Raw genomic sequence first — 14,160 nt, 5'->3', positions numbered from 1 at the left:
TCTGTCAGCCAGGGCTCCCTGATTGGCTTCAGTGTCATTATAAACATTTTTACAAAACAGAAACTATCTTACTGAAAATTTTAATCTGTCCATAACAGTTTCAGTTGTCATGGCAATATCATATCACCTCCAGGCCATGCAACATTCTCACTTGGAAATCCGTTGCTGTTTCTATGGTGCCACTGGGTCAAAATCATGGAACCCATTCCCATTTGATGCTATGGGTCTACCTACAGCAGTGTATCAAGTATGCAGTTCACCACCAACTTCTGAATTGAATTGTTTATTGTCACATGCACTTGAGATAAAATACAGAGGAAAGCTTCACTGTCGCCACACTCAGGCACCATTAACTTAAAAATAAGGTCAAAAATATAACTTAAAGAGAGTCCGTCTTTCTCCTTCATGTATCTCTCCCCTGCCGTCGCTCCTGTTAGGACCGCCTTATCACCACCGATAGCCACCTTCTCGATACCTCCGCCAGAGTCTTTTAGCACAAAATAAAGTTCCTCTGGTTCAGAAAATGATAAAAGATGTTACCTCATTTCCATCCCCATCTTGGGATAGGGACAATGAGATGTAACTGGAAAGAAAATTCCCCTCAGCTCTGTTCCCATTGAACACTCCTGGGGCAGGGGCAACAAGGGGTTAAAATAAAAGCTGCCTTGGTCCTTGCAAAACAATATTGTGGCAAAATGGAACAGCCCTTGCCTGGGCACCAAACCAAAAGCAAACACAAATTCAAAAAGCCAAATGAAAATGTATACGACAGAACAAAAGCTTGCTAAATTAGCATGCCGATATCTCGGCCGCGAGAGAGTGTCAGACAGTCAGGAACAATGAGCCCCTACGTGACCCGTTGCCTGGGCCTGTTAATGGCCATCTTGGCCAGGCCCAGGAGCAGAGTGTGAAAAGGTAGAGTCCTGCTCCGTGCTCACCACTCTGCAGCCACTGCCTTGCTGCCAACATGGACACCATTCCCACTGACTCCACCTCCCTACGCCATCGCTGGGAAGATAAAGATGAAAGATGAAGACGGCCATCTTGAATAAGAAAGCCTACTAGGGATGGGCAATAAATGCTGGCCCAGCCAGCGACATTCACAACCCAGGAACTGAAAAAGCAAAACCACATGAATGAAAATCCAATTATCCTACTCAAACAATATCCTTCATTTCAGAATTGAGCTTTCCCAAATGACGCCAACATAGTTTATTCTGCTCAGTGGTTTGCTGCTTTTGAATCAAGAGTCTTGTTCTTAAACACTACACAGGCATATTCAACGGCGTCTTCTGGATATCTTCTGATGATGTTTGTTTCCTCACCAGATTGTTTGTACTTGTCCATATTCTCATACACAGCACCATCGATGGATTGATCAACATGGTTTTGCTGTGGGTGGAACGATAAAATTAGTTAGATGTGCAGAAATGAAGAGACATAAAGTCATACAGCACGGAAACAGACCCTTTGGTCCAACTCATCCATGCTGACCAGATATCCTAACCCAATCTAGTCCCATTTGCCAGCACTTGGCCCATATCCCTCTAAACCTTTCCGATTCATATACCCATCCAGATGCCTTTTAAATGTTGTAATTATACTGGCCTCCACCACTTCCTCAGGAAGTTCATTCCACACATGAACCACCCTCTGTGCACATAATTTTCCATTTATGTCATTTTAAAATCTTTCCCCTCATCTTGAAATCCCCCACCCAAGGAAAAGACAACCACCACTAACTCTAATTATACCCCTCATTATTTTATAAACTTCCATCAAGTCATCCTCAGTCTCTGCCCTTGGCATGGCCCAGTGACATCTGAAACCCTCATCAATTCTTGTGTCACCTCTCAATCTGAATGTGCATGTACTCCTGACTGGCCTTCCATCTTCCACTCTCTGTAACCCATGCCCACCCAAAACTCTACTGCCTACATTCCAACTCATATCAAGTCCCATCCACCCCTTATCCATGAGCTCCTGGTGACTTCAAGGTGATTACCCCGCATGTTCCAATTCCACAGCAACCTTGCCCCTCCCTATCTCCATGACTGTTTCCAGCCCTACAATTCTCTGGAAGGTTTCTGCATTGTGTGAACTCCCTCTTCCTAAACCCACCAAGTGGTGGACATTCCTCAGCTACCTATGTATCCTGAGATCTGAAATTCCCTCAAACACTGTCCTTCTACCTCTGTCTTTGACCTTCCTTAAAAGCTAGCATTTTGTACTGGCTCCAAGAGGGATGTGTCAGCAATAGGCATTCCCTTCAGACAGTGCTGACTCTTCTGTGTGCCTCTCTGTTACTGCCATTCACTCTGTGCTTGTCCCATTTTCTCATTAAATACACAAATTACAACCCTCTTCTCACAGACAGAATGAAATTCTCAGGAACATAGCTTAAAACAAATTAAATTTGCCTCTGAAAAGCAAAATGACATGTTTAAAACAATGATCAACAGGGTTCAGGTGAAATATACAGTAGTAGAGTCATAGAGATGTACAGCACGGAAACAGACCCTTTAGTCCAACTCCTCCATGCCAACCAGATATTCAAAACCAATCTAGTTCCATTTGCCAGCACTTGGCCCATATTTGTCTCAACCCTTCCTATTCATATACCCATCCAGATGCCTCTTAAATGTTGTAATTGTACCAGCCTCCACCTCTTCCTCTGGCAGCTCATTCCATCCACGTACCACCCTCTGCATGAAAATGTTGCTCCTTAGATCCCTTTTAAACCTTTCCTCTCTCACCTTAAACCAATGCCCTCTTGTTCTGGACTACCAAACTTTGGGGAAAATACCTTGTCTATTTACCTGTTTTCATAAAAATCAAAATGTAAATGAGCCGTTGATGAAACTTCTTGAATGAATGAACAAATAAGGGTAAAAAATACCAGACATTAAGTTATGGATAATAAAAGTGATTTCCTGAAAGATTTGCACTCAGGAATCAGAAGAAATGCGTGGAAAGTGGTGACGCAATTTAGTTAACACTGAAGAGGAAAGGTCTAAGACCTGGGTCTATAAATGACTAATAATTTTCAACAGTGTCTGCGTTCCAGCTGGAGGATCAGAATTAAAGTTTTTAATGCTTTAAGTTTTCATCTGCATGAAAAATTCAGAACCAAAACAGAGTGATCTACTGGGGACTGTTTGGTGGTGGTACATATTCATAAATAATAACAAACTGAATTAATAAAGACACATAAACCTACAAAAAGAAAGCCACCAAGGTTCATTTCCAAAGAAGCAGAATTCAAAACCAGCAAGTTTATGTTCAACTTGCGTCAAATTCTGATCAGCTTTTCCTTAGAAGTTAAAAATCACACCACACCAGTTAGAGTCCATCAGGTTTATTTGGAAGTACAAGCTTTCAGAGTGCTGCTCCTTCATCAGGTAGCTGTCACAGCTCCAAAAGCTAGTTCTTCCAAATAAACCTGTTGGACTATAACCTGGTGTTGTGTGATTTTTATTTTTGCATTAACATAAATTAATATGATGCATTAGCATGCGTTCTCAAAATTGATTTGGGAATGCTGATTTACACATGTTAACACTCATTAAAGATGTGCTAAGCAAGCAATTCACACACATTGTTTTGTCAGCAGAGGAGATACCTTCTTCTTTTACATGGCTTTCGGAACAGAAGCTGTTGTCACTGTTTTAAAATCAAGTTTCCGAACCAGTCTCCCTGCTGAAGACCACATGCAATCACAGGACATCACCATCAAACTTGAGTCAGGGTCAAGCTTCTCTCATTAGTTCCTGTACCCAAAGCCAGACTAAGCTTCCCCCCAGCAATAGCCCCATAGCCCCCCCCCCCCAACCTCATTTGTCTCTCCACCCCCGAGGCACCCAGCCTCATTCCTGATGAAGGGCTTTTGCCTGAAACGTCAATTTTCCTGCTTCTCGGATGCTGCCTGACCTGCTGTGTTTTTCCAGCACCACATTCATGACTCTAATCTCCAGCATCTGCCCCTTTATTAGGTTGCTAGGAAGGAGCAGCACTCCGAAAGCTAGTGCTTCCAAATAAACCTGTTGGAAGGTTCTGTAATTTTTAACTTTGTCCACCTTGTTCCAACACCGGCTCCTCCATATCGTCACTGAGAAGTGCATGCACACTTCTAAAGTAGGAAATTCTAGACTTGGGAAGAGGATGTAAAACAGTGGGGAAGATGCAAACTTGATTGACAGGAACGATACCAGAACTGAGAGGTCATAAATGTTAGTTATGAATGAACACAGCAGCAAAACTCCGGGAAAATTAAGAGGTGATTATTAAAAGAATTTCAAAACTGTGACTCAAAATAATTAAGAATTTTGATGCAAGTCTTTTTAAATTCCCTCATGGGATGAGGGGTTGCTGGCTGAGCCAGCATTTAGTGCCAATCCCTAATTGCCCAGTAGACGTAGATAAGTTGTTTTTGTGGGTTTTTTTTTGTAAGAGTCATCCAAAAAATTGTGTTCATAAATTTTAGCTAGTCACTAGCAAATTCAATAAGAAATCGAGGAGAAATATCTTTGCTATACAGAGAACATGGAAATTGCTAACACCCTGGACGGGTTAAAGCAACGAGCCTTTAAGGGAAGTTGGAAAAGGTACATGAAATGGAAGAAGTACATGATGACAGGATGAGATGAAGTACCATAGGAGTAGACTTGGGATAGATCTGTTGGATTGAATGGCCTGTTTTTGGGGCAGCTTGGTGGCTCAGTAATTAGCCCAGCTGCCTCCCAGCACCAGGGACCTTGGCTTTGTTTCCACTCTTGGGTGACTGTCTTGTGGAGCCTGCACGTTCTCCCCGTGTCTGTGTGGGCTTCCTCTGGTGTTCCAGTTTCATTCCACAGTCCAAAGATATGCAGATTAGGTGGATTGGCCATGCTAAATTTCCCACAGTGTTCAGGAATGTGTAACTTAGGTGCATAAGTCTGGGGCAAATGTAGAGTCGTCAGGGAATGGGTCTGGGTCAGTATGGGCCTGTTGGGCTGAAGGGCCTGTTTCCACATTGTACTAAGTTCTATATAAGTTTCAGTATTGCAATTTTCTTCGTAAGTGAATTTACCTGTTTGCTGCCCGGTTTGATTTGTCCGAGTTGGGGATTTTCGGAATCCGAGCCTTTAGACTTGTTGTTAAACTGTATGGAGGCATACACCAATGTATCAGCAGGTTTCTTGCTGGGTGCATCACCTTGACTCTTGTTTATCCACGTGTTGTCATATATAATGTTGCTGTTGGAAATGGTGGTCTCGTTGCCCTGCCAATGAGATCATAGTCACAACTCATTTTTTGTTGTTGAAATAGATCATGTTTACTTGAAAGGACTCATTCAATTAGAAATTTTGATTAGTCTTACTTAATTTATTTCAAACAAGTTAAGGTATTTTAAGGGGTGTACATTGGTTCAACAGCATCAGAGAATTAGTTTTGAGTCTTTGGTCATGAAACAGAAAAAAGGCCTCAATATCTCAATGTGCAATTCACAGTCAACACTTGCTTCTGATTTGCATCAGTGTTGTGCAGCCAATGTTAAACAAACCGATGAGTAACTACACACCTCAGCAGAAGACTGCAAGTTCATTTGAGATTAGTGCCACTAATATTCTCTGCTAAAAATCACACAACTCCAGCTTATAGTCCAACAGGTTTAATTGGAAGCACACAACCACCTGATGAAGGAGCGTCGCTCCGAAAGCTAGTGTGCTTCCAATTAAACCTGTTGGACTATAACCTGGTGTTGTGTGATTTTTAACGTTGTACACCCCAGTCCAACACCGGCATCTCTAAAATAGTCTCTGCATCCAACACAGAACAGGGATCTATTCTGGTTGGAGCAGGTGATAGATAGCAATGGTCACTGAAGATGTGAGCAAATAAAATTCTCAATTATGGTGCTACAGGACTTGAATTGGGCTCAAATGTTCTCTGCCAATGTACAGAAGACATAGCTGAATCAGCAGCACTGGATCAGAGAGATGCTTTCTGCATTAAGTGCCAAGGTTTGCTTTGAAAGAAACTGTGTGAAGGTAGTGTGAGCTAATAGCTAGGTCACTCCACAGCGGGAATCTAGCCCCAAGAATTTCAATGACATCACATGCATCATCACTATCAGAGTGGCACAGTGGCTCAGTGGTTAGCACTGCTGCCCCACAGCATCAGGGACCTGGGTTCGATTCTAACTGTGTGAAAGTGAGTGCTGCAGATGCTGGAGATTAGAGTCAAGAACGTGGTGCTGGAAAAGCACATCAGGTCAGGCAGCATCCGAGGAGCAGGAAAATCAACATTTCGGGCCAGAGCACTTCATCAGTAATGAGGCTGGGAGTCTCTGGGGTGGAGAGGTAAATGGGTGGGAGATGGGGCTGGGGGCGAGGTAGCTGAGAGTGCAATGGGTGGGTGGAGGTGGGGGTGGAGGTGATAGGTCGGAGGGGAGGGTGGAGCGGATAAGTGGGAAGGAAGATGGACATGTTGGACAGGTCTTGAGAGCAGTGCAACAGGTTTATCTTTCATGCTCCTCAGCTGCTGCCTGACCTGCTATGCTTTTCCAGCACCACACTCTTGACTCGATTCCAACTGTGTCTGTGTGGAATTTGCACATTCTCCCCGTGTCTGTGTGGGTTTCCTCTGGATGCTCTGGCTTCCTCCCACAATCCAAAGAAGGTTAGGGGTGGATTGGCCATGCTAGGTTACCCACGATGTGCGGGGTTGTGGGGATAGGGGAGGGGGATTTGGTCTATGTGGGATGCTCCTTGGAGGGGCGGTGTCAACACGATGGGCTGAATGGGTGAATAGAGAAGGTCTTTTCACGTGGGTGGGGGGAGACCAGAACTAAAGGGCACAGGTTTAAAGTGAGAGAGGAAAGATTTAAAAGGGTACTAAGGGGCAGCTTTTTCACGCAGAGGGTAGTGTGTGTATGGAATGAGCTGCCAGAGGAAGTGGTGGGGGAGGCTAGTACAATTACAACATTTAAAAGGCATCTGGATGGGTATATGAATAGAAAGAGTTTAGAGGGATATGGACCAAGTGCTGGCAAATGGGACTACATTAGAATATCTTGTCGGCAGGAAGGAGCTGGACTAAAGGGTCTATTTCCGTGCTATGACTGTATGACTCTTTCCACAATGTAGGGATTCTAGGATTATTAAACTCCTGTTTTAAATATCATATTTCACCAACTGCACAACTACTTTCACACATAACTGCTCACCTCTGTATACCCCAAAACCTGCAATCAGTTCTCAGTCTCATATGGGCACATCCCCCATGCACACTCCTTACTCTGCCCCCTTTTCCACCCTCTCTCCCAGCCTGGCAAAGCAACTGTTCAACCGTGCTGGCCACATCACCCAAGCCTTGCATTATATTCACCAACACACTGTCCTCTGGTGTGCAAGAGTTCCGACGGGAGGTGGCAGAAACTAAATGATGGGGGGGGGTTTACACATTCGTGAAGGAGACAGTGACACACTGCATCACTGAGCCGGTCATTTGTTGCACTTGGCGATCAGCATCGGATTTTTGTTGATGGTCACTAGGTAGACCATTGAACAGCAACAGAAGGAGATAGAACAGTATGAAATGATCTGGAATCAAGGTGTGAGCAAATGGATGTAGCAGGAGGGTTAATAGGTAAAACTAAACTGAGCTATGCATGTTCCCCTCTATACAATCATACAAGTCTTCTCTCAATAATTCTTTCTGAAATGTAAAGTATGTTACTGGGGAAGTATGTATCCAATTTCAGAATAGAGGAACACATGAACAGGAGAAGGGCCATGTGGTCCCTTGAATCTGTTCTGGCATTCAATGAGATCATGGCTGATTTGTAGCTTAACTTCATATACAAACTTTGGCCCATATCACTTAAAATCCTTTGCATGAAAACATTTATCTTTCTCAGACTGAACATTTAGGAATATACTGAAACCTTCACAAACCTGTTGCAAGTCCAGCATTTCGTGTTGTGAATTATTTTCTGACTTTTTTCCTGAAAAAAGGAGAATGAATCTGTCAGCTTTATTTTAGACCCATCTGGTTTCTTGTGTCCAACACTATTGCTGTATGACATACTCCGAGAGCTGTCCTCACTGTTAGTTCACATCAAACAAAGGCTAGGCTATGGCTGAGACAGATATCTTGAAGTTTATTAACATCACTAACTATTTACATTGTTATAAAATGTCAGATATAAACATAGTCTGATTTCTGTGCTCGGACTATTGCTGTCATGTTGTGCACCCAAGAAGGACTGACTAACACACAACACCGACTCCTTTGCACAGAGAGAGAGCAACTGAAAACAAGGACCTTTTTAAATTGGGGGCATCACATGTAATGATGTCAAGCAACTATCTAAAACGTACAATTAGTGTTTTCTCTGCACTCTGTGCTCTTTCCCTTTAAAGAATGGAAATCTTGTCCAGTAACATATACAAGGATGCATATACAAATACTATCACTATGCATTTAAATAATCCCTGAATAGATATATATTGAGGACCAAACAGTCCTTATAAGGTCATCATAATTTAGCTTCATTCTGGGGTATTCTGTCTGTTGTATGATGGCGCAGCCTCTTTTGTGTTGATGTTATCCACAGCTCATTCCAGTGGACACTGTGACCCTTTACTGAGGCAAAGACAGTGGGTCCAGCTACCTATTGGTGTACAAGCATGTGCAGATGGACATATTAATGTGATCCACCAGATAACAAACCCTTCAGTTCCAACATCAACATCAACAATCAGAAACACCGCTGGCCTCAGACGAGATTCTTTCAGTTTGCAACCGATGTTTTCCACATCCAAGGAGGTGATGACATTCTGGGGACTGACTTTTTCACGAAGTTCCCTTTGGCATGACAAATCAAAGTTACCGCCCGTGAATCTGTTGTTGACACATTGACTGCCATATTCAGTCTGTTCGATACTGTACAAGAATGAGTCTGCAGTACATGAGTGACAAAGCATGTGCAGAAAATGGGGCATCCAATGCATTTCTCCTCACTACCCTCAGCCTCACAGTACGCACTGGTCAAACTGTAAAATCCACAATAGTCAAATGCAAAGCAGCTTGCCAAGACTTTTGGATGGTTACATTAAATCTGCGTGCCACCCCAGAAGGCAGTAGGATACCCTCCTTAGTTGCTCTAAGAGACGGAGTCACATACCTCTTCCTTCCTACACTCTCACCATCCAGCCACAGGTACATGACACAGGGTTGGAATGAAGGATACAAGAACATGATCAAAAAGCATGCAGACAGTGATCTCAATTTGAGCCAAGACCCAATATAAAGGGTTTGTGGTTTTCAGATAAATATGTGTTTGTGGAAGGACTTCTGGTTTTTAATTCCAAAAGGAATTTCTGCAATAATCAATCACTAGAATGTAACTGAGTTATGTGATGAAAAAAGATGACACCAGGGTGGCATGGTGGCTCACAGCGCCAGGGATTTGGGTTTGATTCTGGCTTCAGGTGACTGTGTGGAGTTTGCACATTCTTCTTGTTTCTCTGTAGGTTTCCTCTGGGTGCTCTACCTTCCAAGCACAGTCTAAGGATGTGCAGGTTAGGTGGATTGGTACGTTGCCCATAGTGTCCAGGGATATGTGGGTTCGCCATGGGAAATGTAAGGTTACTGGGATAGGTTAGTGGGGGAATGTTCTTCAGAGCATCAGTGTGGACTTAATGGGCTGAATGACTTGTTTCCATACAGTCGGGATTCTATTCAATGAAGCACAGGAATCAAAGTCCATATCATTTTTGATTTGAAGACACCAGTGTCAGATTGGGGTGGACAAAGTTAAAAATCACACAACACCAGGTTATAGTCCAACAGGTTTATTTGGAAGCACTAGCTTTCGGAGCGACGCTCCTTCATCAGGCTGCTCTGAAAGCTAGTGCTTCCAAATAAACCTGTTGGACTATAACCTGGTGTTGTGTGATTTTTAAGCTTATCATTTTTAGAATTGAATTTTCTGTGCTTACTGAAGTTACTGCACACACATAGCTTACTGACTGAACAGATTAACCCAACTCGATTGCACAGAGTCTGAGCGACTGAAAGCACAGACCTTTTAGACTGGACCATCATGTATCATGATATTATGAAACTGCCTTTAATGTACAATACTAGCCTGCTCTCAAGTGTGTGCTCTCATCCTCATCAGCCACGATGATGTGTGATTTGGAAAGAACTCTTGATAAGTGTTTAGCCTAATGCCCTTTTCCTTCTGAAATGAGAGGCTCTCGGTTTGGAAGGTGGTGTGAAGGAAACAGTTCCAACAACTGACTGACTCTAGGTACAGTGACAGAGTCAACAGCTGGCCCACCAGATGCCAGCAAATACACTGGGGGATAGTGCATCGGAGAAAGGTTTGTGCACTCACCCATTTGACTCAAAAGAAACTGCCCAAGAGAAACATAATTGGTTAAGGAGAACTAACTGGGAAAGACAATTAGCTGAATAACAAATAAATGGCAAAGGTCACCAAAGGACTGAGGAAGTAGAAGAGAATATCCTTTATTCTCACGGAGAAGAATTGGAAGGTTGTTGAGCAGCTGTAGTGATGGAGTTGTCCAGCAAGATAGTGGCAGGGGCAACAATTTCAATGATTAGGCTTAAAGGCACCGGGTAGGAAGGACAGAGGCATGGAAATAATCTTTCGAGCAGCTGATACACATACAATGAGCCTCTGTCTCCTGATGTTGTATGATTCCACTATGGAGCGATGATCATGGCTGGGCTCATAGCCATGTGAAAGAGCAGCAACTAACAGGGATCTTACCTTTGAACAAGTCTTTCCTTCGTATCCATAGCACAGCAGCCAGGACAAGTCCAATCGAAACAAGGGATCCTGCAATTGCGAATTTCAGGATGTGTGCTGATGCTGCAAATGACACATCGTTCGTTAGTTGCAATTGTAAAAGGTAAATTAAATCTTTACTAAAATCTCTCTCTCCCGTTTCCCCTCTCTCGTTTTGGAGATAACCGACTCACATTGGATATTGCATAGAGGTTCGAATCAAACTGGAATGGGCTGTTTGACTCAATGAAAGCATTTTATCCCATACATCAGCAAGAACAATAATCTCATGGGGTCAACACTCCTGGTTCCACAGCCTTCTGGCTCCCTTTTCTCTACACCTATCTAATCTATTCTTCAATGTTGACATGGTCTGAGCTTCAGTTGCTAACTCTGCCAATGATGTGGAGAAGCCGGTGTTGGACGAGGGTGGACAAATTTAAAAATCAGCTACCTGATGAAGGAGCAGTGCTCTGAAAGCTAGTGCTTCCAACTAAACCTGTTGGACTATAACCTGGTGTTGTGTGATTTTTAACTAGCTCTACCAATGCATTCCAGTCTTGTCCTGTCTAGAACATTTTCCCCTGCTCTCTGTCTAAAAGACTTACTTTTAATCTTACGTTACTACAGAATATAAAAGTTGGGAGCAATCTGATTGGCGTGATTAAATGATTAAACTGGATGATTGTTTATTTTCTATCTGTGTACCATATTTCCTTTGATGAAGAACCACAGAGCAAAGGTTATGACTTTAAACATGAGGCTGTTCAGGGTTATAATCCAAAAGTACTCACTGGCACAACAGGCGATGAAAACCGAGAATTCTTTATCCAAAAAATTAATTAAAGTGAAGAGGTGGGGGAGGGGGGAGGTGAGTTTAAAATTTCACCACTGGGATAGATTTTCTAAGAGACATTGACATTGAGGATTGCAAAAGTACGTTAGGTAGAAATATTTACGATTTCGATCAACCGTAATCTAATTGAACATCAGGGCACATTTGAAAGATTGTCTGATATACTCTTATCCCAGCAACCAACTAAAAAGCAGACAAGTTATCAGGCAGAGTCACAACACTCTATACACACGACATATTGAGTTCTGAAAGACAATGAGTCTCCTAAAGTCTAGGTACACATGCAACGTCCCCCACCTTTCCAAAAGGATGGTTTAGCTATTTATGATACCAAGAGAGCCTATGAGTCTTTGTGTAGAGGTGCCATCCATTTCCACAGTCAGACATGATATTGTCTGTCATTCTTGTCTTCATTGGCAATGATTAATTTCCATGGGCTGCATTTCCAGTTTCAGAATCTGTTTGGCTCCAGATTAACCACTGACTGATTTTGTTCTTCAGGCTGTTTCAAGTGATTCACATCCTCCTGGTGTTTCTTGCTTTGTTCCTTCAGTGTTTCCAGTTCACTTTGATTTTACATCCTGGATTCTATTAAACATTCAGCCTTCTGTTAGTCTCCTACATTTACTCTTTCATAAAGTTCTATAACAATGATCCACCGTTTCAACTATATTTTTCTTTTAATTTGATTTGATGGTTAGACCTCTTCAGTGGATTCAGTGGTATTTCAGTGCATTGTTTGGTTTTCTCTGTGTCCCACTTCTGTTCTTTCACGACAGCATCATTACAGACATTTTTTTGTCTGAAAGCTGTGATTTTCAGCTTGTTTTTGTTTTTGTTCAGACCTGTCCTTTCCTCCAACATTTTTGAGTTTCTGTCAACGTTTCTGTACACATTCATTCTAAGCCTAATCTATCAGCCATGCGTTTCATTTCTAGATTAACTTGCTTAAAGATTGTGGAAGGAGAAAGTGAGGTCTGCAGATGCTGGAGATCAGAGTCAAAAAGTGTGGTGCTGGAAAAGCACAGCAGGTCATGCAGCATCCGAGGAGCAGAATCGATTTTTCGAGCATAAGCTATTTGTAGATTTGCCAGTGTTGGAAGATTTGAGCTATGAGGAGAGGTTTAATAGCCTGGGCCCTTTTCCCCTGCACTGTTGATGCCTGAAGAGTGACCTTATAGATATTTATAAAATCATGAGGGGCACGGATAGAATAAATAGGCAAAATCTTTTCCCTGGGTTGGAAGAGTCCAGAACCAGGGGGCATAGGTTTAGGGTGAGAAGGGAAAGATATAAAAGAGACCTAAGGAGCAACTTTTTCACACAAAGGGTGGTGCGTGTAGGAATGCGCTGTTAGAGGAAGTGGTGGAGGCTGGGACAATTACAGCATTTAAAAGGCATCTGGATGGGTATATGAAGAGGAAGGGTTTAGAGGGATATGGGCTAGGTGCTGGCAAGTGGGAATGATTGGGTTGGGATATCTGGTCAGCATGGGATGGGTTGGACTGAAGGGTCTGTTTCCATGCTGCACATCTCTACGACTCTAAGAGCTCGTGCTTAAAATGCCGACCCTCCTGATTCTCGGATGCTTCCTGACCTGCTGTGCTTTTCCAGCACCACATTTTTTCGACACTGAAGATTGCGCAAGCAAACTTCACCTCATCAGTGCAATGTTTCCACCGCTGAACACCGTATCATGATCATCAGAGGCTGATTAATTCCGTGGGTTCATTTACTTAAAATAGGAAGACACATTATAAGTAATAAAGCTGACATTACAGCAACCATCTGATTTCTGTACCTGCAAACACAAAGCTGGCAGGCAGAGTTACAACACAAAGTTGCCATCATTCTGTTCTTTCATCAGAGAGAAATGAGTGATGATGGTTTAACTTGAGTGTCACCTTGCCTCAGGTGAGGGACATGCTTGAGAATCCATGGCAACCTCAACCAGTGCAAGAATTGAACCCACACTGTTGGTGTCACTCTGCATTGCAAACCAACTGAGCTAACTGATGCTCTGGCAGGAGCTCAACATTGTGTACACAGAAAATGCGGACAGCTAGTGGAAAACTGTCTGAAAGGCAAGGTGCACATCCAATTGGAAACATCACATTCAATTCATTAGCTCTGACATGGTGTGACAATAATTATTCCAGAGTTGTTCAACTTTAATTTGGACTTTGCTTACAATACTTTTCCTTCCTCTTCACTTTGCATGAATATCTATAATTATACATACTTACACTCTTTTACATTGGTACACTGTTCATTTGAATAGACAAGGCCATGTTTATTTCGAGCTTGACATGAAACACAAATCCTTGACATTGTTCGCAGAGTCAGCGTGCTGGTGGTCAAGTTGCCAGTGATCACTGGTTTGATGTTACCTGTGTAGTTCCATGTAATCTGTGCCAGGGGATTGGCCTTGGCCATACAACTAAAATTCATCCCAACTCGACTGACATTTACTTCAACAGGTTTGTCTGTGGGAAGAAGT

General features: G+C 42.8%; 1 protein-coding gene across 1 annotated transcript in view; it reads right to left on the bottom strand.

The window, feature by feature from the left end:
• Positions 1 to 294: 294 nt before the first annotated feature.
• Positions 295 to 14,160, bottom strand: part of LOC140491830 (sialoadhesin-like) — a 74,160-nt gene continuing 60,294 nt past the window's right edge. The window contains exons 7-10 of the mRNA XM_072590225.1: positions 10,787 to 10,888; positions 7,938 to 7,987; positions 5,069 to 5,260; positions 295 to 1,392 (exon numbers count right to left, since the gene is read on the bottom strand). Coding sequence (XP_072446326.1) covers positions 1,222 to 1,392; positions 5,069 to 5,260; positions 7,938 to 7,987; positions 10,787 to 10,888 — 515 coding nt within the window. The 3' untranslated portion in view covers positions 295 to 1,221. The remainder of the gene's footprint in view (positions 1,393 to 5,068; positions 5,261 to 7,937; positions 7,988 to 10,786; positions 10,889 to 14,160) is intronic.

Source organism: Chiloscyllium punctatum, chromosome 20, assembly GCF_047496795.1.
Source record: "Chiloscyllium punctatum isolate Juve2018m chromosome 20, sChiPun1.3, whole genome shotgun sequence".
Taxonomy (NCBI): Eukaryota; Metazoa; Chordata; class Chondrichthyes; order Orectolobiformes; family Hemiscylliidae; genus Chiloscyllium; species Chiloscyllium punctatum.
Note: the sequence above shows the minus strand (reverse complement) of the source record. Positions and strands in the feature narration are given on the sequence as shown.